This window comes from Drosophila subpulchrella, chromosome 2L (genome assembly GCF_014743375.2).
Source record: "Drosophila subpulchrella strain 33 F10 #4 breed RU33 chromosome 2L, RU_Dsub_v1.1 Primary Assembly, whole genome shotgun sequence".
Classification (NCBI taxonomy): Eukaryota; Metazoa; Arthropoda; class Insecta; order Diptera; family Drosophilidae; genus Drosophila; species Drosophila subpulchrella.
The window spans coordinates 11,326,036-11,353,673 of NC_050610.1; the positions used below are offsets into that span (position 1 = coordinate 11,326,036).

The following is a 27,638-nucleotide window of genomic DNA, read 5'->3' on the forward strand; positions in this document are numbered from 1 at the left end:
TTATAATTGCCCAACACTGTTTTCGATGTCGCTGTGTGTTGTGTGTGTGTTTCGTGATAAACAATTTTGAAAAACAATTTACGCACATTTGCGGGGCTTAAAAGCAACCAAAATGTCGAAATAAACCAGCAGCAAGTGCTCAAATTCACGCGTGAGTAGTTAGCAGTGACTTTTCACCTATCTTTCCCAGAAGAAAATAGGTTTTTGAATGCAATTACGTTCGGGAGAAAGAGAGAAAAAAACGTTTGCCTGTATTTGTGCTGCTGCTTCTTCCTTGCTGCGGCCGCCACACTTTTGTTGTTGTTGTTGTTTTCGTTGTGTTGGGGGCAAAAACAGTATTGCTTTTGTTGTTTTTTTCCGTTTTTTCTCTGCAGGGTTTTATTCTGCAACATATGTGTGTGTGCGTGTGCACTGTGTATGTATAAGTGTGAGCGCGCCATTAATTGAACTAAAAAAAAAGGAAAACGGGAAAAAGTAGCATCACTTATAAATACACACAATAAACTTAAATTTTTATTATGTTTTGAAAATACTTGAAATTCTTGTCGGAAATTCTTCCTTCCCAATTCCACTTGAGCCTCTGCCGCTGCCTCGGCCGGCGTCGCTGCCGGCAGCACAGGTGCGGAATATTCAAATTTCGAATTTCAAGTGCAACAAAACAAAAAATTTGCTGCTCTCTTTCTTCTCACCTTTATGACTCAGCTTTGAGGCCTTATTGATAATTCCGCTCTCTTCCCACCCGCTTTCAAACGGTAAATAATAAACAGCGCAGGCGAATCTTATCAAGAACTCGCGGTCAGTGATGCCAATTTCAATTGATACCAGTGATGCCAATTTCAATTGATACCGAAGGGGTGAACCAAAAGAGGTTAATGTCTCATTAAAAGCTATTATTTGAAATCATTAATAATCATTTCTATGAAAAACTTGGTACTTAAGAGTGGAAATATAGTAGCTTTAATCGATATCGCAAAGATTATAAAAAGGTTCTGTTCTATATTAAAAAAAATTTGAGTTTAATATTCAGTCAAAATAAAATTAGTTATCTAGCTTATACTCAAAAAACACTTGAATGCTCTAGTTGATTAAATATCCTATTGGAATAAATAGGATGGACCAATAGTACAAGAAAATACGCTTTTGACTTTTGTTAGAATACAAAATACTTTTTCCTTTTTGTGTGCTTATCTACGCTACGCTGTTATTGATGCGCTTCTTTATTTGTTATCAGTGACGGGGGAAAATCAGAGGGAGCCGTGTGCAATTGAAATTGCAATTGCAGTTGCAGAAGAAGGTACTGCAGCAGTCGGCAGCAACAGTGCTGCCAAGTTACTATAGACAATTTAGATAAATGTGATGATTTAACATTTTAATAATATTACAAAGGCTTAGAAGTTGGAAATTGGATTAGCCAAGAAAATAGAAGGGGTATCCAAAAGTTTTTTAATAAAATATTTTACAAAAGTTAATAAATTTTTAATATTTTTGTAGTATCGAATAATTATTATTATTTAAATGACGATTGCCATGCTGTGGAGTATGGCCAAGTGAGCAACACTACATTTGCAGCCAAAGTTTTTCCTTTGTCGAAGGCAACTGAAGCGAAGCGCGACACAAGACGAGAAGATTTGCAATGTGTGCACTCAATTCCACTTGGCGAACCGCCTCGACATGTGGGTGGGTGGGTTTGATTTTTCTAGTGGTTCCGATCTGGGTTCTGTTGGGGTTTGTTTTATTCCATTTCTGTGGTTTGCTCTGGTGATTTAATACAGTGGGCCCTAGAAAAACGGAAGATGTTTAAAGCTTAAGTATTAAATCTTTGTTTTACGGTTTTAGGACCATTTCTAAACGATCTTATAATGACATCGTCTTTAATACTTATGTCAAATCTTAATGGAATAAAAAGATTCAAGCGAAACCGACTTCAGGTCATTTGAAACTTTTATGAATAGTTTATATATTCGTTGATGAATCACTTAAGATTAAAATCTCAACACAATCGCGTGTGGATTACATTTATATTTGACAAACTTCACCAACACCTGAAACGCTGTCTTATAAGCTGAATCATTTGTGAACTTTCTGGCTAATCTGATTTGTGACTTGCATTCGCTATTGGCAGTGGGGTTTTCCATCCGATTTTAGTTGCCGTGTTAATTCCCGGGGCAAGACCACAAATCATTTTGAGAAACGCCGCAAGAAGTTCCCAATGAAACTTATGGTTAGTCTGAAGTAACGCCCCCGATCCAAAGTTTCTAGCCGTATCGCACCCACACATTGGAGGTCCCACCCACAAAAGACATTTGGTTTTGCTAGAGGTTTTAACTGTTATTCTAATTTATGTTGCATATTGTTTAGCTAGAAATTTAGCATCAACTTTGCACCCCGCGTCTCTCATTTTGATTGGCAATTCAAATTTGCCAGCCCGAAAATTAAGTGCGCAAAGTCAATATTTCAATTTAGGCATAAACCAACAGAAAAAAGGCTGGAAAAAAGGCAACTGAAATGCATATGGGCAATTTGCATATAGCGGTGGTTGGTCCAAGTAACTGGTGGTTTGGTGGTTTGGTGGCTCAGCCTACGCACCACAAAAAGTGGCAAATGCAAACGCAAATTCAGCGGCGGCCTCTTGAAATGAGCTCCGAATGGTTTGTCTCACAAACCGCTGCGTTTTGCTTGCCAAATAATTATGTTATTAATTGGATTTATGCGCAGTTTGTGCAACAAGCAACATGCAAATTTTCGTGTCAGTAAGTCAGCAAAAATAATAAAAACCAAAATCAAAAGTGATCAAGCCATTACAATTTCCCATTCCCCTTATATCTTGAGACCAAGAAATAATTTGCGGAACGAAATTGTATTGTAATATTTCAGTCAAAACAAAATCAATAGTTAAAACATTTAAGTTTTTCACTTGCTTAAAAATAATTGCAATACTTTTTATTAATATGAGGATGTTATGGATATTTTAAACACCTGAAGTGACCTTTATTACTTCATGAATGTATAGAAATTTTAAAAGTTTTTTGCTAAAAGGTACATTATATTAATAGGATCATTAAAACTATGCTTTAAGGTATTCGATTTAAACTAAAAATTTCAAAGTTTAGGCATAATACCCCGAAACGCGCTGTAACAATCTGGCAAACGGCTTATCGCAGGAAACTAATTTTAGATCTATCGAAAGCGTGATTTACGCTTTTCAGTTTTTTCTCAACCAGTGTCAGTGGGCGGCCCCTTCTTGTTATTTTTTGGTATCCATATAAATATTTTTGTTCCCCATCCTGCTCTTGATCTTCTTGTCGCGATAATCCGTCCGCGCAATGGTAATAAAACGACAAACAAAACACAACAAAGCCAAACGAAAAAAAAAAACCAAAAAATTGTCAACACGACAAAGATTTGAACCTATTTTTAGACCCTGTCGCAATAGGATTTTCTCTTTTATTGTCATAATACCGGCAACAACTTTATTAAGAAGTGCTTGGGAGCAGATCCTTATCAACGGCTTTGGTTCCGCAGCTCGAATCATTGGCTTTTAAAGTAAAGATCAAGAGGTATTGCCTTCAGTGGGCTATCGAAGTGATATATACTCTTTGTTATTAAGAAACCAAAACTAAATCAACCAGGATTTCTAAAGAATATCAGATAAAATGATATCTTAATAAAATATAATGGCCCACCTATAACCCTAAACCACTTCCTAAAAATATAAATTCATTGGCTTGACTCGCTCAAAGCCCGTAAAAGTGCCACATTGAGGGCGCGAAATTGAAGCAAATGGCAGCTAAAAGAGACAAACTGCGCCAAAACTTATGAAAACGCAACTTTAAACTGTAATAAAGTGGGAAATTACAGCGCATAAATCTCTGTCGCCGAACTGTCAGTGCCGGCGACTGGGAATATGGGAATAGTTATGGGTTGACGAGGGGTCTCCAAAGAGGGGGCCTCTAAGCGGGGCTCGAAAGGCGGCGAAGTCATGCAACAGGCGGTGGAGCCAACACCCACGCAAGTCGAGCTCGTCTTGAATGAAATTAGCCCGTAACTAGAGTTTACAGTTTAGCAGCTACTGACGATCGCAGTTGGCTCAGTTGCATACCAAGTGTTCGGCGTCTTAGCCACACACAGTGAGCTGGCCAAGACTGATTGGGCATTCCGGCGTTGTCCTACTCGATCGGCGCTTCATTGCCCATATAATGCTAATAATTATTGCATTTAAAATCTAATAAATTTTTGCATTGACAACGCGGAGTTCGCTGAAGTCGTGAGGTGGGGGCATGAAAACCATTCCCAGCCGCTCCTATTTTAATGGTGTAGATATCCATCAAAGCATGGTCAAGTGATGAGGAAGTCGTCTTGCAACGAGTTTGATACTTATTGATGATATTATGATGTAATGATATTATGATATTATTAAAGATATACTGTTCTGATTTTTTATTTTACTTTTATAAATGTTTTGTGAAATATCATTAATTTTCTTTCTATCTACCTTTCAATAATATATTTATTTAAAATATCTAAAATTTTAGAGGGCTTATAGTATTTACATAACTAAAATATTATTATTTTTTGTTTCTCCATTTCAGGTTTTAAGTTTATTACAAGTAATGATCACTCCTATCTCTTCCATTTTAGTGATCATCACTTTATTGTTTACCTTCTGCTAGAAGGGTACTGATTCTTCTTTGCTTACACTGCTGGTATTTTGAATTCTTCTGCGGTCTCTTCTGGCCGTCGTCTCTAGTGGATCGCTTTCGAAGCTTTTGACCATAATTGTGGTACTTGTCATTGTTTGTGTCGCATTGCCAACTTTTAAGTACAGACTGCCCCGTGCGTGTTAAATACATGTAATTAGCCATGTTTGTGCCATTTAATCCACTCGATTGTGGACTTCTCCTTCTACCGACTCCTGGTTTTTTTTTTCGTTCAGAACCCGCTTAGTCGCGCGGCGACGCTTTTCTAAGAATTCTTTTACGTTTTGTTTTGGCGCACGCATTAGGCGCCACACAGCGGCAGCACGTTTAACCCGCAGGACAGGCGGAAGGGTTAAGCGGACACTGGGCACTGCGCACTGGTCACTGGGGGGTTAAAGGGGGAGCAATCTCGGGAACTGTGGCGCATACTCCACATATTTATGGCTTTTTAAGCGAACCGAACGAATCGTGGATGCCGATGACGATGACGAACTTGCTGCAGTTGCTGCTGCTCTGTTGCATGTTGCACTTTTGGATCTTTGCTTCGGCACAGACGAGGTCAATAAAATAGTACTACAATACAACTGACTGAACTTAAGTTAAACCTACTATTTAGTAATATAATAACTTTGGGGAAAATGAATCCAATAAGCTGTTCTAGCCTCTCAAACTAAACTATATTATCAGTTCGAAATACTGCTATTATATATTATGTTATTATATATTCTATGGAATTACATGGGAATGGTATTGCCTTTATTCTTAAGACTTAATAGGTAACTAATTTTAAATAGAGTATATTTGAAGTAATCACCTATAAGTACCATACTTAAAAAAAAACCTTAAAGTTAGATTAGATTTCATAATATTTTTCTCTTATTATTTTATAAGCAGGATCCTAATCTTCTGACCATTACTGTGTGTGTTGCTCCTTGTTCCTGCTACTGCTGCTGTGGTCCGGCAGTCATTGGCATTGATTGGCAGTTGAACACGCAACAATTGTTGCATGTTTAGGCGTCGGCAGTGACGGTGAGACGACAAGAACACAACAGAGCAACAACACTGGGGCACAGGAGCAAACATCACAACAAAGTTGAGGACTTCAACTTCTGGCAGTTCACTTTTGTCACATTGTGATATTTAGCGATTACCTTGTGCCTGGCTTAATTGGCTAGCGAGTTGGCTTCAAAATTTGTCAAGTTCTATTAGCAGGCAAGGGCAGTGCCCTTGCTTTTTAGTATCGAAGATAAAAATATTTATTTAACTATAGGTTTTTTATTTATTAAAATACTGACATGATATATATAGAATGCTTTGTATTTTTATTGTATACGTTTTAAAAATGTGTTAAAAGTTGTAGACCTCAGAAAAATGTCCTATCCGTACTTAATTTAATGGACAATCTTATAGAACTGAAGTGTATTTAGGTTTTTCTCTATGTTTAATATACAAAATTTTATTAAAAATATTAAAAGTCCTGGACGGCGCTTTTGTAACTGGAAACATTTCCTCTAAAAGTGGCCTCGACCACCCACCACCGACTTCGGTTTCCAGAAAAGCGGTGGTGTCTCCGTGTTGACAGCTCAATTACTCACATGACAAAGCCTCTGCGTGGCCCTCTGCAATTATCGCGGCAATTATTTGCAATTAGAATTGAGTTAATTTACTTTAAAAAAGGATTTTCTCCTGTGCCTGCGCATTTTTGTCCCTTGACGTTTGCACTTTGGCACGTGAATTGAAGGGTTTCATGTGTGTTTGTGCAATTTGCGTGCATAAATTTTTATTGTTTCAGACGGACTACATAATTATGGCATACGGAGGGTTTTGTTGTGTTCGCAGTTTTCACTTCTGTTTTCGAGGGGAGTGCGCTTCATTACTATTTTCGATTTTATTGCGACTGTGTAATGTTACCCATGTTGGCAATAAATTCGCGTTTAGTAGTGTTAAACACGCAATAAAAAAGTGGGAGGAGCGATCGTCTACAAACATGCTCGCATTCTAAGCATATATACAGTTGGGGTTAAACAATTAGGGTTGCTTTTTTATAAAATTCAAATCATGACAAGAACAATACTAATGTATTTATTAAAAGCACATGAACTACAAACGACAATGTGGAATTAAAAAAAACGTTCAGCCCTGTAAGCAAAGTTAAAAAACAAAAAATGTAAAAAAAATTGTTGACCTCGAATAGGGTTAATAGGTCCAACTAGTTGTATTGATCATCAAACAATATCCTAACGTTAATAGAATTTATTTTATATTTTTAAGTCTTCATAACTCTAACTTTTCACCGGCTGATTGTGGTTCAAATTATAAAAGTTAAACTCACTCAAACAATTTTTTTTAACTACAATTTTTAATGACCCTGTCTGTTCTTATGATTGTATGTTTCCTGGTTGATTTGGCAACTCCACTTGCAATTTTCAGCACGCCCCATCAGCTGTTTGCCTTCTGTGTTCCCCCTTAAATAGTTGGCAGTGCATTCACGAAGAGGAATTCGTTTTGTTCTCGGTTATTTTCGTATCTCAAAACGCCCTACTAGAGGAGGGCTCTATCGAATTTCGAGTTCGATTTCACTCAAGTCCCACGCACGAAAATATTCGTTGACGCTGCCTTCTATTGATCACCTCCCTTCACAGGCCCCATTTCCCCATTTTCCTCCTCTTTTCCTGCCTTCACTTGTTGTTGTGGTTGCGGTGGGGTGTTTACAGTTTGATTGTGATTGTGGGTTGACGCCACCTCCACCACCAAAGGCCAATACACCGGGAATAAAAGTGTACGATATTTTTATACCAAAAAAAAAAATTGTAATATAAATATTAATATAAAATACTTATAACATATTAATATTTAATTAAAAATATTCTGTTAAATTGCATTACCAGTCTTAGAATATTAGAATGATCCAAAACGATTGTATATAAGTAAGTTCTGTAATTTCTTTCCAAGTTCACTCTGCAGCTCGTTTTGTATATTGCCTTAAAAACCTTCACCTACATCTTAATCTAAAATTTTTTTAAATAATGCTTATTAAATGAACTCATATTTTTCTCCCTGTGCGGTATTTTTTCACACAAACACGTTTGCGTTCACGTGCAGGCGCCCCAACTGCAGATAGGGCATTTTGATTTGTTTAAAACAAAACTTTTGATGTCTGAGTAGTGGTGTGCACTTGGCCGCCTGTGCGCACACTGAAACTTAATTACAAATACGAATACGTCACTCAACGGTCTTTGGAAATCAGGGCTGCGGAATAGGTAGCGATAAGTAAGGGGAATTAAAAGGAGGCTAGAAACTATAGCAATGGTAAAAACCTTAATATTTATTGTTAAAAAATCATAAGTAATTTTAAAAAAGAAAAAAATTGTAATATCTAGAAATATTTGTTAGTGGTAGTTTGCTAATGTTTTATACTTTAATATAAATACAATCTTAAATTAACTATATCTTGTTTTTGAATATTTATAAAAGTGATATTTAAGAGTTTTGGAATTATTTTTTTATTTTGAACTCCTTCGAAGGGGGTGTCGATAAAATAAGGGGACCTAAAGGGAGGCTAGAAACTATAGCCAAGGTAAACCCCTTAACATTTACTGTTAAATTAATCATAAGTATTTAAAAAAAAAAATGTTAGTATCTGGAAATATTTTTTGTGGTAGTTTGCTAATGTTTTATACTTTAATATAAATACAATCTTAAATTAACAATATCTTGTTTTTGAACATTTATAAAAGTGATATATTAATGTTCTTGGAAATATTTTTATTTTGAACTCCTTCGAAGGGGGTGTCTTAACCTACAGCTCCTATAAGGCGGTCCTGCTGTTTCGCATCCCTGGCATGCACACACAGATGGGAAATACGAGTGCAATGTTGGGCTGCCTTCAGTTCGTCAGTCAGTCAGTTCAGTTCCTCACTCACTCAATCAGGCAGTCTGTCAGTCCGTCAGTCAGTCAACACCCGGTGGACTCAGTTTTCTGTGCAGGCAAAGCAACCCGTTCGGCATTCGTTGTCGATCGGTCGGGTCGTACAGTTGATTTCTGAATTGGCGCTCGCTTTTCTCGTTCTCTGGGGATTTTGCGTAATTTGCGGCGAAAATAAAATAAATATTATGGCAAACAGCATCGATAAATTAAGTTATTATTATTGAATTGTGGATGATTTTGGCAAATGAAGAGATAACAATTGAATTGATAATCGAAACGGAAATGTAACTGCAGAAAAGAGTCGATCCGATCGTCGTGGAGGGTCGCATTTGCATACGAGAATAACATTTTGATGCTGATTTTGATTTGTGCATTTGCATCGGTGTCGTCGCGCCAGTGCGTGTGTTAGTGTGTGCGTGCAATAAAAATAAATAAAATAATATCTGCAATCTCAACATCATCATGTGTACGTTTAGTTCCCCATTTTCCCCTCAGTCTTTTCAATTTCCCTTGCCCTCCTTGATTTTTGAGTTTTCCTCAAATCGAAACTTTTGATGGCCTGGCCGCCCGTTTGGTTCGGTTCTTTATCTCTGTTTTTGTGTGTGCATTGTTTGTTTATTTTTAAACATGGGTCCAAGTCCCTATTCTTCTCGCTCTCTCCGATTTTTTCTGGTGCCCGTACCCTTTACAACACTTTTTGCCCGCTTTCAATGGCAACGGAAGTGCTTCTGTACTTCTGTACCTCGGTACTTGCCACATTTTCCCATCCACCTTTATTTCTTTTACCTGGCTCCCATGATTTACGCCTTATTGTCACTGCCGCATTTATGATTGATTATCGATTGGGCTTATATGATACGCATGCGCGAATGCGTGCCTGCCATAAAAGTCCCTCAAAGTCCTTGGTCCAACGTTCCTCCATTTGAGTTATGATCGGCGAGTCCCTGATTATCGACGCACTGAAAATTATGCGGGGTTTATTGCTAAAGAACTTTGTAAATTAAATTAGTGAGATATTAAATTGGGTATTAACAACTCAAAGTGATCTTTAATTTTAATACTTTGTCTTTTCGTGAAACAGCTCAAAAATGTTTAATCTTAAATTAGAAAAAAGAAACAAGTAATTCCTTAACAATTTTGTATTATTTTAAAAGGATTATAACTTTCTTTCGAGTGTTGACTTCTTGGAATATGAAAGACTGCGCCAGTTTTGGGTGGGGCAAAAGGCAAAAAAAGAAGGAAGGCAAAGGGAGGTGGATACGTGATCTGAGCTCTGGTAATATGTAATTGCGAATTACGATTATTGATCTTTAATTAATTGAGGGAATGTCCCCATGCGTGCAGAATCCAACTGACAATGGATCATAAAGGCCTATTAAATTGCTTAAATTATATTTAACATCGTTCAATCAAACATGAATTGGCATTTATAACTCTGAATTATTTATTAATTAAAGTAATTATTATATTAACATATGAAGAACATTTGCCAAGTTGATCCCTTATTTTGATCCCAAATATTTTGTGTCCTCTAAGAAGTTATAGAATTTATTGTTAAAATCTGTGCAAATAATGTATTATTTTTTATAAATCCTGAGAACTAATAGTTGAGTATCCTTTATTGAAAATTTTATGATCATTTATGTGGAACCCCACTTTTTACACACTATTTGTCAATGCTTTGCACAAACAAGCCGGGGGCATTCTTAAAATTTGTATGCTTACCCCACAATCAATCGAATTCCACAAGACAGGCCAATCCACAAGACCACGATTGCCACCTAAAGACACACAAAACCACCGGTCAGCTGGACAAATACATGGGTTTCTCTATCGCCCGTAACCCTCTTGATAAGTCTGATCGGACAGCCTGCCAAGTGTCACTCTTTTATTTTGGGTTCTAAAAAAACTTCTTTAACACAGGATACGAAATGCATACCTACTCTCATATGAAATATGTTGAATTTTGGGATTAGGCTTTAAAATAAAAAAAAGACAGAATCTTTGCATTTAAATAAGGATTGTATGTAAATGGGTGGTAATATTAAAAAGATTTTGAATCAGAACTACTTTTGAAATAATTTTATACAAACTACTTTTTTAATGATTATTATTTTGTAGACTTAGAACGGGCTTAAAAAATAATACAATTATAAATCTTTTTTGTTGCATGAAACACATTACAAAAAAATTGCTAGTATTCTGGGAACTTTTAGTTGTGTTAACCTTATTTTAGTAATAAAAGTATATTCAATATGAAAAGCTAGGTAAATCTATCAAGCTCAAACGTTGGAAACAATTATATTTTTTGCAGTTAGAGTATTTTTTTGTATATCTCCAAAGGCCATTTTTAGCGCCTGGGGCTCTGGGTGACTTTGGGCAATTAAAAAAGTGGGTTCCCCGATCCACTGGCCCCCTTGGGCTTGGGTTACGCCTCCTTCCCATCGGCGACAACATAAAATTGTCAATGCTGCAAAAAGTAAGATGAAAAAAAAATAGTAAAACAACTCGGGCAACGCCCCACAGTATTAGGCCTGAGTTGAGCGAGAAAATCGAAATTAATTCACGCAACGGCTAATTTGGGCAGAAATATGCGCCAGTTGGTCTGTCGGTCCAATCGAGAGGTGTTTTCTTGTTGTCCAAGTGTTGCACTTGTTGATTTATCGTCGGCATTTAATTGCTTTTGAAATTGGATTTACTAGCCTCCTGAAAAAAGGGGGTTGTTCGCCTTGTGTGGCTTGCTTTTTGCCGATTTTCGCGATTTTAGTGCTCCAGCTTGCACAAATTAATTGCTACTACAAATTTTCATTCAATTAGGTTTTGTCACTTTTAAATTTAATTAAACATTTTTTGACACCTCGAGGAAAAATACGAGATTGAGTTTAGCATAGAAACTAAGACAGACGACAACTAAAAAGCAAAACTTGCCACAGAGCAGAAGTTTTTCAGAAATGCTGTTAACATTGAAATGTCATAATTCAAATTGAATTGTTGTCTTTACCGTTAGACACAGTGACGTTCCAAAAGGGAGGAAAAGTCCAGGGGTTGGGAAAAAAGGGGGGTAGACCCACAATTGTGGTGCTGACAAGTTGTAAACCATTTGGTTATCATTTGCGCTAATTATGAGATGCAGTTCTCGACACCCAACTCGGTTCTCGGTTAAGTACAGTAAGCTGCACTTATAAGGAAAGTTATTAGAAAATCGAATTAAACGATTTGTAAATTAGGTTGAACTTATCATCCCAAATAGAGATTTGATAAATCAATCAATTATATTATGTTATTATTATATAAACAGTTGTTCAGTGCGGTAATTGAACCCAACATATTACTTGACAATTTATAAAATAATATCATAAGGTCACTGAATAAAATTTTTGTGTCCGACTACCAATTTTTGTTAATACCGTTTTCCAAAGAATCGATAAGGAAAGGCGAAATTATTATCTTTGTTCTACAAATTCCTTTTAATTCAATTTTTATAGACAACAATAGCTCTTTCTTAAATAGTTGGTCAGTTATTAATTCCTTTGAACTGGAAATAAGTGTTTTCTTTGTTAACCTGGAGATATTTTATAGATTTCAAAGAACTGGCCGACCCAAAAAATTCCCCCTTACAATAGAATCATTCTTCAAATGACGTCAACAGCGATTCGCGATCAACAATAACCATATTTAATAGATAAAAATAATTTTCCAACGAAAACGAGATTCGATTAATCAGCTAACCAACTAACTGAAGCAATAATAGCCATAATTCTCAATGTGAAAATGTTGCAGGCAATTTGCATGCAATTGGCCGCCAACATCGAAAGTGGGAGGAGTCCGTTCATGACAGGAACCTCCCAACGACTTCATTCACAAGCCAAAAACATGATGCATTGAAAGGCCCCATAGATATATTCCCTCCTTCTCCGATTTCTGCTGGGCACTTGGCCAAGCGGGTAGCGACACTGTGAGAAAACGAGTCAAATGAAATGGTTTTTTATAATAAAAGTGTATTAAGTATAAGAGTTCGGACTCCTATTTACGGTATATACATTTAAAAATGATTTGTTAAAAGCTGTTTAATCTAAATATATCCAATTAAAAGGGGATACTTTTATACTATTGGCTTACTTGGTTTTTCTCCCTGTGCATTCAAATTTAGCATGCGTTGTTGTGGGCGTTGCAGAGGCAATCTAAGCTCGATGATGAATGTATGCGATTCTATTTGTATTTATTATTTATATATGCTTTTTACTTACTCTGTCCAACAGACTATCCGCCCGCTGATAGTTATACCGGTTATCGGGTGACTCCACCCCAAATCAACGGCAGCAGCAGCAACAACAACAGCCACCACATCACCAACAACAACAATAACAACATCTGCAGCACTAGCAGCAGCAGCATCAGCAATAACAACAACAACCACAGCCACAGTTTGACCACAGCAATAAACAGCAGCAGAATGGACACCGACGATGTGGAATCAAACACCAGCAGTGCCATGTCCACACTGGGCTCACTATTCTCCTTCACATCGCCGGCGGTTAAGAAGCTGCTGGGCTGGAAGCAGGGCGACGAGGAGGAGAAATGGGCGGAGAAGGCCGTCGACAGTCTGGTGAAGAAGCTAAAGAAGCGCAAGGGCGCCATAGAGGAGCTGGAGCGGGCCCTCTCCTGTCCCGGCCAGCCCTCGAAGTGTGTCACCATTCCACGGTCACTGGACGGACGATTACAGGTGGGTAATTTGGATTACATACATTGGGTAACCAACTAATTTGATCCTTGATTTCAGGTCTCCCATCGCAAGGGTCTGCCGCATGTGATCTACTGCCGCGTGTGGCGCTGGCCCGATCTGCAGTCGCACCACGAACTGAAGCCCCTCGAGCTGTGCCAGTATCCCTTTAGCGCCAAGCAGAAGGAGGTCTGCATCAATCCGTACCACTATAAGCGCGTGGAGAGTCCAGTGCTCCCGCCAGTTCTCGTTCCTCGCCACTCGGAGTACGCACCCGGGCACTCCATGCTGCAGTTCAACCACGTGGCCGAGCCCAGTATGCCGCACAATGTGAGCTACTCGAACAGTGGATTCAACTCGCACAGCCTGAGCACCAGCAACACATCGGTGGGCAGTCCCAGTTCCGTCAACTCCAATCCCAATTCGCCGTATGACAGTTTGGCGGGAACACCGCCGCCCGCCTACAGTCCCTCGGAGGACGGCAATTCCAACAATCCCAATGACGGTGGCCAACTGCTGGATGCCCCCATGGGTGATGTGGCCCAGGTCAGCTATGCGGAGCCCGCCTTCTGGGCCTCGATTGCCTACTATGAGCTGAACTGCCGGGTGGGCGAGGTGTTCCACTGCAACAATAACTCGGTGATAGTCGATGGCTTCACGAATCCGTCCAACAACTCGGACCGCTGCTGCCTTGGCCAGCTAAGCAATGTGAACAGGAACAGCACCATCGAGAACACACGCCGTCATATAGGTGCGTTTTCTTGTGTACTAGATTAAGACTTTCGGGAATGTCCGTTTTTTGATTTAATTATTATTGTCTCATTGTGAGCTAATATAAGTCATTCATGGGAAATTCCGATAAGCAGCTTTATTAGACTGTAATTTAAATGGTCTTAAATTGGAATACGAAGTCTTATCTGTTATAAAAATAGTTTTGGTAGATAGTTGGAAGTCATGTTTGCAAAAAGTTTAAAAAAAGCAATCGCTAATTATTGTCTTTTTCCTCCCGCAGGCAAGGGCGTTCATCTGTACTATGTGACCGGCGAGGTGTACGCCGAGTGCCTGTCCGACTCCGCCATTTTTGTGCAGTCGCGCAACTGCAACTACCACCACGGATTCCACCCGAGCACCGTTTGCAAAATACCGCCGGGCTGCTCGCTTAAGATCTTTAACAATCAAGAATTTGCTCAGCTGCTGTCGCAGTCGGTGAACAATGGATTCGAGGCCGTCTATGAGCTCACGAAGATGTGCACGATCCGGATGTCGTTCGTGAAGGGCTGGGGGGCGGAGTACCATCGCCAGGATGTGACATCGACGCCCTGTTGGATCGAAATCCATCTGCACGGGCCGCTCCAGTGGCTTGACAAGGTGCTCACGCAAATGGGCTCGCCACATAATGCAATTAGTTCGGTATCCTAAGCGTAAGATGAGGGGATCCCTGAAGGGAAACGAAGAGAAAAACAATACAAAACCAGTAGCTAAATGAGTACGTGCGAGTGAAAGCTAAGTGTGAAAAAGACGTAGAGAACACAGGACAACGGAGAGAGTATAGAGGTTTGTGCCCGATGAGGGTGATCAGATAACAGAACAGATCAGTGTCTATACAGCTCATCTGCAAATTTAAATAGATGTACGCAAGCTACTCCAACACCCGCCCTTTGCCCATATTTTATAGTTTATCGTATGATTTTCTATGCGAATGTCATTCCTAACGCTACATCCAAGTAATAAAAACAACGGCGAGCAAAAAAACCCAATTACAAAGTGGTATAACTATTTACAATGATCTACATGCTATAATATTAATGATCGATGCCCATTGGCAACCAGTTGTTGTTCAAGTCTATTTCAAGTGCTAATTATGTGTCATTGCAAAACTGCTTTAAATATAAAACAAAACACATTTAAGTAACCCTCAAACTTTAAATACATAAGCAACAAAAATTTAAATAGGGATATGAATGAACTTATTGCAATACATTTCTTAAAATGATATTTAGAACTCCTAATTTACGTTTTATATTTCTCATTTGCGGTTTGCCTTTGATCAACGAATTAAATGTTCAATTAAGTTGATTTAAATCTATGGTTTAACTAATTTTAAGTTATAAAAAAAAAAAAAACTACAAACAATAAAATAAATACCAGCGAAATTTAAGAGTGGAAAAATGGTTTTTGAATTAATCAATTTTCCAACCAATGATCTTTTTTTATCTTAAGTAAAAATAATTTTGTTTAGACCAGGAAAAAATAAATTTTTATATGAATAGATTACACTATAATTTTCCTAGTTTTATGATTGTCTTCGATTTTGTTTCAAATAAAACCATGTGTGCCGAAATATCAGTAGATGAAAATAAAAAATTCCCCACAAGAAATGCTTAATTTTGAAAAAATTATGTTTTCGACCTATGAGTTATTTTATTATGTTTAGCGGATATGTGCAAAACCTTTGCAAGTTTAAATAAAAAATATAATATATATTCTCCAGAAATATGAAAATGTAAATTTAGCTGTATATTAGAGGCTTGGGCAAGTTACGGCCTTATCTAAAATTGAATGTAGTATTTGTGCCTGTTCGATATTTTACGGAGGCCTTTGAACTGTAGAGCAAGAGATTTTGAAAAAACATTGTGAAAATAACCAAGTGAAGATGCAAAATACCGAGCGAAGAAAAATAAATATTTGCCTTAAAGTTTACAAGTTTTTGAGCAGCTACCACAGAATGCTATAAATTGCCTTAAACACGCCTTGCATGCCTCTTAATGTTTAACGTAATATTGTAATAAAAAATATGAATTAAAAATAAATAGATACGAATCTTTTTCAGCGGATTTCCATTTTTATCTTCAGTTAAATGAAAATTTGTATTTTAAGACATTTTTATGCGCCTTAGAAACAAAGGGATTGTCTAAGCTACTGTCTCCATGCCACATTTGACGGTTGGTTCATTCTAGAGCCGATGGATGGGGAAACTGAACTTTCAGAGACAAGCTGCCTTTATTTAATGGGCCACAGAGCTTTTCTATAAAGTAGTGGTCACGCCTTTAGTTCATTTGAACATTCAAATATTACATTTATGGTACAGTATTTTTAAGATGTTCGTGCTTGATCATGTGAATAGATCTCGCATGGACGGCGCTATTCGTACTTTCATTTTGACAAATAAGGATTTAGATATAATCTTTTGAAATGGTTAAAGATCCTTAGTTATAAAATTCTTTTTTGGGCTGATTGACCTATAATTATGTTATCCAGCCTCTTCAAAGTGTAATAAGTAATTTCACTGAAATAACTAACTGGTGCAAATGTTTTATTTCTTTCCATCTTTTATTTCTAAGCATTTTTAACTCTCTTACATATATATCTATTAGTAAAGCTACAGTCATCATCCCACATTCTACCATCATTTCTACCATTTATACCAAGGCAGTGCGTATCGCTCATGTTGTCCGTTACACCTGTAAACCACCTGATGAATGGAGCTGGCTTCCCGGTAGTAGCAGATATGTACTCCTTTTGCTTGCCTCGTTTTGTAATGTCTGTCCAGTATTTACCCTCCCCTAATCTGTTTCTAATTGCGTTATACTCCTTTTCGTCTTTGATATCCGTTAGTCGAGCACTCATCTTGCGACAGGCGTCAATTGCATCGGTCCAATTTAGCTCATTGGAGTGATCGATGTAATATAGATCGGATCCAAGCTTCTCGAATCCCTGCAGTGCCTTTTGCGAAGCAACTTCGTCCTTTAAGGTCTGGTAGTAATCCATAATCGGCTCAATCGTCGAGAAGCAATATGCATTGCAGCGGGTCTCTAGGTCTTTACTTTGATTGCTAGAACTCTTATTTTTCGGGGAACCTGCCAGAGTTCCACAAGGATACCCAGCTATTAGTGCAAACAACGCAAATGATGCCAGTTGAAACATTTTCAAATGTTTTTCTTTACAAACTGTAGTAGCGAAATGGATCCGATTGGTGGAAAACTAAAATATTGCCAGCAAAATACCTGCTTTTATATATGGAGCAACAAAGCTTTTCCTTAAAACAGCAGTCCCATCGTTTGCTAATTTAAATATGTATATTTTTAATTTATGGAACATTGATAATAAAAAGCAAATATACCTAAAACTTAAAACAATTCAAGGCAATATCTTTTCAATTTGGGAATAGTTATAGTCACGTCCGTCCGTTCGTTTGAACATGAAGATTTCGAAAACTATGATAACGCTTGCTTTAGTTGAACCAAGCCCATTCTAACCTCCACTAATCGACTAATTCTGCGGCGCCTACTTCTTTGATGCTTAACAAGTTTATAGAGATTTATATGATACACATTGAAGAATAAAATTAGTCTTAATGAAGACATTTAAATTTAATCAAATTCTTTAACGAATTCGTACTAATATACTAATTTAATACAATGTTAGATATATTTTTTTGTTATATAGGGTGAAAAAGATTACATTTAAATTGAACCGCTCTGGTAACTGTTTTGCCAATTAAAATTTGTAAGGCGTACAGGGTATCTAATTAACAGAATTGAGTCAAATTACTATAAATCCCCATATCTACTTGTATTTTTTTATTTTTATACTGTTTTAGTTTGCCTTACAAATAAAGTTATTCTTCTCCCAACATTTTGTATCCATCGTTCCTCCAGTAACTATTGTGACGCATTCTCCGTTATTAACACCACCATCCACCCAGTGAAAAAAATTATGGCCAGCCAAGTTCGCTATGACATCTTTAGACTCCTGTTCGTTTTTAATATCCACTAGATGTGCGTTAAACTTGCGACAGATTTTAACTGCATCATTCCAAGGCACCTTGTCCGCTTCTTCGAAAAGATATAAGGAAGATCCAAACATCTTGAATCCCTGCTGGATCTTAAGCGTAGACAGTTCATCTTTTAAGGATTGGAGTTGGACAAGGACTGGTTTTATCGCCGGGAAGCAGTATCCGCCACAGAGTTTCTGTAGCTCTTCCGATTTATTTCCACGATTTGCACATTGCGGGTAATCTGCCGGCGATCCATAAGGACAACCAGCGATTATCACGTAGAACAGAATTACTGCCTGTCTTAACATTTTAAGGTTGTAAGTGCGCAAGTGAACTATTGGGGCCTCTATATATATGTCCCGCAGTAGAGCTTTTTTATAAAGTAGCGCTCACGTCTTCAGTTTATTTAAATATATAAATATCAAATGTACGGTAAACAGTTAATACATTTATATTGTTCTACAGTTTTTATGAAATATTCGTGCTTGAGTTTATAAAGAGTTCGTATCGACGACCGGGACATTATAAAAAAAGATTTTTTTTTGCTAGTCCAAACATTGGGTATATTTATTTTTAAACTGCTTCATCTGCCTTTCAAATGAAATGATGAGTATAGGCTGCACATGTCATCCCACACTAGGGTTGTCCTAGCTTTCATTTAAAAAGGGAGCTTGTTTTCCGGAGACTCAAGAGATGAACGTGCCTTCATTGGCCTTAGCAGTAGCATATAAGTCCCAAAACCACTGCTCGTCTTCAAAATCTGCTTGTTGTGCCCCCATCCTGCGACAAACACTTACAGCATCAGTCCAATTTGATTTTTAGTCGTTTACTGAATAAAAAACTCTTGAGTTTTGGAAACCCTGGATTGGCTTGGTTGGTGGGCGAATATCATACATTTGGAACACAAATTAAATGTATTTCTTAATGTATTTCTTTCTTAATTTCTATAATTATTACCATATAGAATCATTCTAAAGAAAACCGAACGGAACAAATTAATTGCATTTATTTTTAAAGGTTTGGCAGAAATAACTTTGTATTAATGAGACAACTGAAGTCTTGGGCTAAATGACTAATTCCTGTTTTTTATTGGACTCTTAAAATTTTCTTTGGTTTTGAATTTGGAATATATTCCAAACAGAGTTAGAAACACGGTTCCCGCCCAAGCAGATCAAGCCTACTTTTACCGAAACAAAAATTATCCCCGATGAAACACGAATTCTTAAGAATTTGCATTAAGTCAACCAAGAACTGGTGGTTAGCCAAGGTTTTCTTGTAGTTAAATTTCTTAGTTTCCGGTTTCGCTAAAGATCTTGTAGGTTTTCTTGGCACTTGCAATAAAAATCGATTAGGATTTTTAATAAGTTCCAAAAATACAATTATGATATTATAATAATTATAATTCGGAGTTCCCTATTTTATTGTATTACCATAGTCGACTGTTTAAGTAAAATATTCCCTATTTAATAACGTTATTTCTTAATTTTAAATGTCGAATGTTATCGATAGCTGGCAGTTTTGTCACGAAAACGGCACTTCTGGCACTTACGTGACAAGAGCGCAAAAATATCGATATAAACATTTATACGATTGTTAGTATTTAAAATCGTTCACAACCCTATTTCCCACCCACCTCTATTGTTTTTTTTCTATCAACATGAGCGCTGTGAACGATCCCCTGGAACTTTTGACGAATAAGGGCAACCGGCAGGCCTCCTTTTTGAACCCGATATGGAATCCGCTGGCCTGCGGATTGGCCGGAGTGGGCGTGGCCATTTTCGTCAACTGGGGCTTCCGTAGACCCGTGCTTTCCGGTAAGTTTTCGCCTCGTTTCCATGTGACGTAACAATGTTTTTGTCGGATATAACTAATGAAACGCCGATGTTTTGCAGGCATCCAGAAACATATTGCCTTCGGGGCCCTGGGCGTCGGTGCTGGATACTATTTCGACCAGAAGAGGAACGACTATCTGGCCAAAAGAGATGCCGTCCTCCGGCACTACATTGAACTGCATCCCGACGATTTCCCCGTGAAGGGTGAGTCTATACAGGGGGGGGTTCTATATTCCCCAAAAATATCCTTAATAAACCCATCTTCTGTTTCTAGAACGCAAGACCTACGGGCAAGTCCTGGAGAGTTGGGTGCCAGTTCGTTAAATGGATCGAAATCTTTGTTGTATAGCGAACGATGGAAGTAGTTAATAAAGAAGCTTTAATTGTAAAACACACGATTGTGAAAATGGAGCAATTGGATTACTTATTCGAAGTTTTTCTATGGAATGTGTTGGAGTAGTTAACTTTACTAATTGAAAATTGTGGAAAATTGATTCGAATTTCTATAGGAGCGGTTTTTAAAATGGTTGAATTATAAAAAACAGCATATTTTGCGATTGTTTGCTTTAAGTATTTAAAAGTAAGAAGCGAGCCAGCGAACATATTTGTTTGGTCTAATTTGTAAATCTCCAATAAACCTATTTTTAAAAACTCTAAATATAAGTAACCTTTATTTTATATGTGTACCTTTTAGGTACAAGTACGTAAAAACGATTCAGAATGGGGGTTGTGTCTTGGCTAGAGCAAAAGCGGGTCTACAAACCATTGGCGATTCCTGGGCTTCGGCTTTAGATCACTTTCCACAAGTGAGACAAACATAAACTCTGTAAGGAACTTGTATTTTTATTATTATTATTATTATTTCTAAAAGACAAAAAATGGCCAAAAGAGCAAGACATAAAATGGTAAAAAGTAAAGTAAAGTAAGAAGTAAATACTTTACCTTACTTTTTTTAAGAAAAATTATTTTACTTGTAGGTGTACATTTCGATTTATCGATTACCGTCTGTTTTAGGGGCACACCTCTAGTAAGAGCTTCTTGAAAATCGAGTAAATACTCTTTGGTCGCGGTGAAAAACGGATCGAACTTTTTGTAGGATGTGTCTGCGCATAAAGTTTATCCGCGAATAATTTATCTTTAAAAACCAGCAGTCAGAAAGCTAAAAAACGCGCTAAAAATCAATAAAAAAAACTAAACCAGTGAAGCTAAAAAAATATATTGCAAATATTCTCAAAAACAAATAAAAAATATTTTAAGTCCAGTTCGTGTGCTTGTGCCTGTGTGCGTCTTTGTTTGACCGTTACAATTTACGAAAACCGAAATAAAGTGTGATTAGTGACAAAATATATGCCAATACTAATAGTCAAACAAAGCAAAACCAATTATTGCTAATTATAAAAAAAAGAACATAAAAAGTTTTTTCGCCTTTACTTCTTGTGACCGATAAAAAAGGTTAGAAAACAAAAAGTTATACAAAAGCCGTCGGCTTTATTCACCTGGGAATTTTCTTATCAGCAAACAACGATTATGGCAAAGGTAAGAAAGCTGAGCTCTTAATTTTATTACGAAATTATTTATTTATGAACAGATGGTGGTGCTCTGAACTCCTTTTCGACCTGTATGTGTGTACTTTCCCACAGAAAATGTTTGTCAATTTGGTTTTTATTTTATTGCCTGTGGGTGGGTGGCTTTTGGGCTAGTCCTTTTTGGGTGGATATTCCCCTCGTTTGTATAAATTATGCATGTCCTGTGGATTCGCATTGATTTCCTTGGATTGCGAATGGAATCGATTCGCCACGATATTTTATGATGTGTAAAATTGAACGGAATTCGTACGTAGCAAAACCAAGTTTTGTAGAGCCATAAAAACAGTTATGGCAAAAAGGTACCCTCAAGTCGAGTATGAGGGGAGTAAGAGGAATGGAGCAGATTTGGAGGCCTGTCGTAAAGGGAACACAAAATCGTTAAGGTTAGAAAAACAAAGAAAAAGGGAGGGGTGCTACGGAAATAATTGGACGAATTTGCTGTTTCTTTCTTGTGTCAAATTTGGACCAGTTCTTCCGCTTTATTTAAAATTTAACTTAAAGTTTCTAATTCTAATAGTTCTTCCACATAATTTGGTATTTAACTTAAAGGTTTTTAATTCTAATATATATGTTTTCCGTTAACTTTTATTTATCAATTAGGTTATTAGGCCTTTGCATAGTTAACAAAAAGTCGAATAAAAATTCATCTTAGAAAAACAATGAAAAAGGGAGGGATACTATGGAAAAATTGGATGAATTTGCTGTTTTTTCCTTGTGTCAAATTTAGACCAGTTCTTCCGCTTTATTTGGTATTTAGCTTAAAGTTTTTAAGTCTCGTAGTTTTTCCACATAATTTGGTATTTAACTTAAAGGTTTTTAATTATAATATATTCAAATCTTAAGTGTTATTCGTTATGTATCGTTTTATATATCAATTAGGTTAGTAGACTTTTGTATAGTTACCTACTATGTACTACTTAGGTAAACGCTAACAAAAAGTCGAATAAAAATTAATCTTAGTGATATATAAAACATTTTAGTTCAGTTTTAAAAAATCCTTGTTATTTAAATTAAAATTTACCCCATAAACGACATCTTAACTGATGTACTTAAAGTTTTCCATTTTAAGAAAGCATTTTTTCATCAAACGCTTTAACATTCCGTCCATCAGGCTAATGAGTGAATTTCTCAAGAACTCTCCTCTCAACCCCAAGAAGTTGCGCTTATGGGCCAATCTGCACGCTATTACGATGTAGGGCCGTAAAAAGCCAAGGAGCTCTCAATCTCAATCCCAATCAAGGGATTAAAGCTCCGGGAGTGAAGCCATTTCTCACTGGCCACGGAAAAAGACCAAGGAAAAAATGAGCCACATTTTTCTTGAGGTTTTTGGCTCGCGGCACAACGTCGATATGTGCAGCTCGAGCAAATTTGGTAATACATTTTTTATGACCCCACCCACGTGTGGGACTCAAAAGTGGGTTGGTGGTTTAATGGGTGGTTGAAGATACCCAACCACAGTCGCGTGTCCGCTTGAAGAACTTTCGCTCGTGACAGGTTTGTTTTGCTCTTGATAAATTACCTTGCCACTTGTCGCTCAACATGAAATTACTTTCCTCTATCTTTAAGTTTTCCTCATTTCCCCAGCCGTTTTCCCATCATTTTCCACCCTTCTGACGGTGGCTATGAAATTTTGATTTGCACGCCAAATGCGACCAAATGTCCTCAAGTCAAGTTCAGACTTTACAACCGAGATTCCTGAGGCACTGGGGTTCCTAGAGATACAACTATTATTATGTGCTCAGGAATGGGAGTCTAGCTAACCAGCATTCAGTAGTTTGTCCTTGAGTGGCCTTTGAAAACGGTTAAATAAGTTCTCGTGACTAAATCTTTTGATGAACAAAAGGTTACCCTATAATTGTTAGCAAATATGTCTTATAAAAATGTTTTTTTCAAATGCTTATGCTGGCAGAAATGCAAAAATATAAGAATCTTTATTATTTTTCCTATCAAAATTATACTAAATAACCTAGTTTCCTAACGACAACGCCCTACTTAAAAGTCTACAGGGTATGACCAAAATGTATGTAGTATATTTGTATCCCTCAATGACTCTGCCCTTTTTTGTTGCCTTCGCCATTTTTCGCGACAAGCTCATAATCATCAGAGTTTTGCCCGCCCACTTTTCTCCCACTTTTCATCCATTTTGTCGTCTTGCCATGGCCCCTATATCATTATGTGCAGCCTGTAGTATTATTATATTCCTTTCATACAATTGTCGACAGGGGGGCGCCTCCTATATACATTTTTTTTCGTGTCAACAGCAGCAGGCGCAACCGCAGGAGCTGCCTGCAAGTGCAAGGATAACAGGACGAAACTAACAATAAGTTGAAGCCATTTTTCTTGTATACATACATAGATGTAGCGCCCCCCACTAATGCGGAAAAGATCTAGAAAAACAGCATGAAAGTGCTGGAAATTCAAGAGGGATTATTTGGAGAGGAGGCATACAACTAAGAACATAATGAATTTTATTTTTTTCTTACCATTTGGTTAAGAAAATTCAATTGATTAATGATTATTTTGAGGCTAAAAGTTGTCTGATTAATATATTATGAAACTAACAACCCAATGATTAATCTTAAAATCTTCAATATAACTAAAAACCTCTAGACTCTTATTTATTTCTTACAATTTTGTTAGGAAAATTTAAGCTATTTTAAAGAGAGAATGTTAAATCTTAAAAAATGGCAATGCAAACTTTTTGTTCATATCATTTTATAAATAATACACCGTGGGATTAGAGTTTTTCTTCCACTATGGGAGTCATCATTTTGCCATCAAACACTTTCTGTTGGTAGCATCTGTTGCAATATGGAGAGCTTAAGCGCCCTTCTACATTTTCCCAGACCCCCATATGACTCCCCACTACCATATCCACTATACGTTTGCCATTTATGATTTATGCTGGCACCGGTGGCATTTCGATATTGACTTAACGCGAAATGCGTTGCATGCCACCGAAAAGGGCTTCTAGCTTCCAATTCGCTTCGCAATTTTCCATTTATTTATGGCTGCATTTGCTGCATGAAAATGTATTGATAACGCTTTTCCTTTCCGGCCGCATATTGAAACGCATCTGTATGAATTCGCTTTGGTATTTATGCGTAATAAACAATCAGGTAATCCCCAGGTCGATATAATCTATGCTAATTCACAACCTCATCGTTTTCCGTTTTTGTTTGCTCTGCTGGATGATTGGAAAATTGTTAATTAATAAAGTTTGCAGTTTGGGGTTGCGCTCATTATTTATTGCAAACAGCAAAGTGTACTATTTTATCTGTAATTAGTTTTCGCTGAAAAACGTAATTACTTAATTTTTTAATACCTAATATGCGGTGCATATGTTGATAAAAATATGAATTATAAGAAAATGTGGGAAATGTTTAACTTGCATGCCTAATGGAAAAAGTTAGCCATTTATAGATTAAATATCTCTAACCATCTGCAGCTTAATTAAGTTTATTTTACCCGCTTGTGGCATGTAATAAATTCTGAATAGAAAATGAGTAAATTAACTGCACTGAAATGTGTCTTATCCTTCGCCTGGAAGCTCTCCAGCGTCATTATCCTTGCATATTTTTGTGGGCGTCGCATGCATCGTGGTTTTTTCCTCCATTTCCCCCGGTCGGTTTTTTCGTCCACCATGTGGAATTCCGGGGCAAACACGTGGGTCGCCAATGTGGCAGAGAAAACGCGGCAAAATGTTGTAAGATTCCTAAGCTAATTTCATTAAATATTCATGGCCACGACACGACAATGCACACAAAGTGCACACAAAAATACATATACATATAGACAGGAGACACAAAAATGTATACAGGCACTGACGTCGTTGCAGTTTTTCTTACTGCGGATGCTACAGCTACACTCGAAAAATTCTAATGGGTTTGGAAATAGGGAAGTTAAAATAATATAATATGCTAATATCAAACCAGTCATAGCATTCCTAATAATCAGAATAAACATTGAACGGGGGTGTCTAAAAGTATGCAACAATATATTCAAAACTCAAAAATACACCATTATTCCATATAATATTATTCAATGCATACTTTTAGACACCTGAAAGTACATTTTAAGTGATATTAAATCCCTTGTGATTTCTGTGGCACCCCCAATGTATATTTGAAACGTTCTTTAATCAAGAATAATTTTTCTGTGTTGAAATAAGTATTTTTCAAAGTGCAACCACTGCCAAAATGTCAAACGGGCTTAAATTTTAACGTGCCTGGCTAAGTTTTTCGGGTGAAAACGCCGCACATGAGTGGCTTAGTCGATAAAACGAGAGTGACGGTTTTTCGGAAAGGGGATGCAGAGATATATCCACATATATCCTTCATCCACCCATTGTTGTCCCGAAATTAATAGTGTTTGCGTTTGGGGCTCAGTAGCAGCAGCTGCCCCTGACAAATTTTCATTTAATCACTCCGCCCCGGGGTTCAAGGTGATTTGATTGCAATTTGATAGATGAGTCGCTACAGAAATAAATAAAAGATGAAGAAAAAAATGTTCTGACGTTTGATAAATGTTCTAGCTTCTTTTAGGATGCCAGCCAATTGTCTAATGCGGTATTCTACGCTCTGAACTTTTTTTTACTTCCACCACTACAACTAATTTAATTAAGTTGCACAAAAAGCAGAAACTCGTGGGGTTGAAGTGGTTGGACTGCAACCGGGTGCATAAATAAAAAGGGGGCGCAGATAAAAACCCTTGGAACAACATTGGGGCTGACCCCAGACAGCGAGTCGTGTCCCTTGCAACCCGGAGACCATTAAATGGCCTGACAAATGGTATATTAGCATTGGGCAAATTTAGCCAGAATGAATAGGTTCACTAAGCCTCGGGGATACCCTGAATGAAGTGGCCAAAGCTGCAGGAATTTTGGATGAAAGTTGATTTTCTTCAGACATTTTTTAGCAGGAATTGTTAAGGTGTTTAAAAGTATGCAACAATATATTTTAAATCTCAAAGATAGATATATTCGTTGTGAAAGACTATAATCTATTTTTCATTGCATACTTTTCGGCACTTTTCTAAGTTATAGTAAAACACCAAAACTTTTAATTATTATTTATTTTAATTTTTGTTTGTGCTCTAAATAACAATAAAAAATGTAAATCTGTGAATTGTTTTAGTCTGAACCTTTCGTAGAGCAACTTAAGCCCATGTAGAGGGACTTCCGAATTCCCATTTGCCCAACACTCTGGACTCCATAAATTTATGGAGTTTTTGCTTCCCCTTATAGAATTTTACAATTTCTTTCCCTTGTTTGTTTTTTGTGCAGACTTGCGATTTCCTGCCAACTTCTGGGTTTTGTTTGCTTGACTTGTGTCTCGGCAAATTTCTTTGGACAGCTTGAGAAATGGCAAATGGATAAAAGTAGATGAGAGATACTCATGTTCACAATAAATTTGTGGCCCATGTTTTGTGTGGTATGCAAATTTATTTAACGATTTAATTACACAAATATGGGCTCGAAATCGTTTCAAATGGGCAAATAATTTTGGGTTTAATTAAATATTAACACGCACACGTATTTTATGGCGTCAATTTGAATTAATTGTAGTTCCAACGGCACTAAAAGCACAATCAGAATAAACCGTGTGAAAATGCAATCAAAAAATATTCAATAAAATGAAATGAAAACCGACGGGAAGGTAAAAAGCCCTACCAGTTGGATATAGAATCGTCTTTGTGGGCTCGCATGTATGCGGAATGATAAAAACGTTGTTATTTCAGTCTTTTTTGGATTGTATTTTTTAACGGTGCCCGCTGAACATGAAAGGTGCAGATAATAATTGAATTTTATATAGAAGAATGGAGGAGTGGCGCTGGAAATTTCCGGAAAAGTGTGCGGGTGAAAAGAGATTAGAGCGAAGTGTGTTCATAAAAGTTTCAATTTGGGGCGGGAAAGAAAGTCGTTAAAGGTAGACTTTGTAGAAAATTGTATTATTTTATTAAAATATTTAAACTGAATTTTTAAACTACTAAAAATATTTAAATCTGACCACGTGAGCTACGAAATTTTCGTTTTACTATTTTTTCTGACCGCTCCGTTACGAAACACATTCACCATTATTTCCCGACTCACCAACTTA

The 27,638-nt window shown here is 37.1% G+C and overlaps 3 protein-coding genes across 4 annotated transcripts in view; all 3 read left to right on the forward strand.

Annotated features, from left to right (window-relative positions):
• Positions 1-13: 13 nt before the first annotated feature.
• On the forward strand, positions 14-15,099 carry LOC119546428 (protein mothers against dpp). Of its 2 annotated transcripts, none has more exons than XM_037852697.1 (4): positions 14-151; positions 12,885-13,348; positions 13,406-14,096; positions 14,358-15,099. In XM_037852697.1, the coding sequence occupies exons 2-4, from the start codon at positions 13,079-13,081 to the stop codon at positions 14,762-14,764; spliced, it is 1,368 nt and encodes a 455-aa protein (XP_037708625.1). In that variant the 5' UTR covers positions 14-151; positions 12,885-13,078; the 3' UTR covers positions 14,765-15,099. The 2 variants fall into 2 exon arrangements, with proteins under 2 accessions (XP_037708625.1, XP_037708624.1); XM_037852696.1 differs by lacking the exon at positions 14-151 and adding an exon at positions 8,753-9,091.
• A 4,650-nt stretch (positions 15,100-19,749) lies between these two features.
• LOC119546988 (NADH dehydrogenase [ubiquinone] 1 subunit C2) lies at positions 19,750-20,381 on the forward strand. The gene is made up of 3 exons (XM_037853643.1): positions 19,750-19,936; positions 20,015-20,158; positions 20,229-20,381. Exons 1-3 carry the CDS (start codon positions 19,780-19,782, stop codon positions 20,276-20,278), a joined length of 351 nt encoding a protein of 116 aa, XP_037709571.1. The 5' UTR covers positions 19,750-19,779; the 3' UTR covers positions 20,279-20,381.
• Positions 20,382-21,024: 643 nt separating this feature from the next.
• LOC119548673 (myosin heavy chain, muscle) overlaps positions 21,025-27,638 on the forward strand; it is an 88,135-nt gene continuing 81,521 nt past the window's right edge. Inside the window, exon 1 of the mRNA XM_037856112.1 lies at positions 21,025-21,490. Within this exon, the coding sequence (XP_037712040.1) occupies positions 21,482-21,490 (9 nt within the window). The 5' untranslated portion in view covers positions 21,025-21,481. The remainder of the gene's footprint in view (positions 21,491-27,638) is intronic.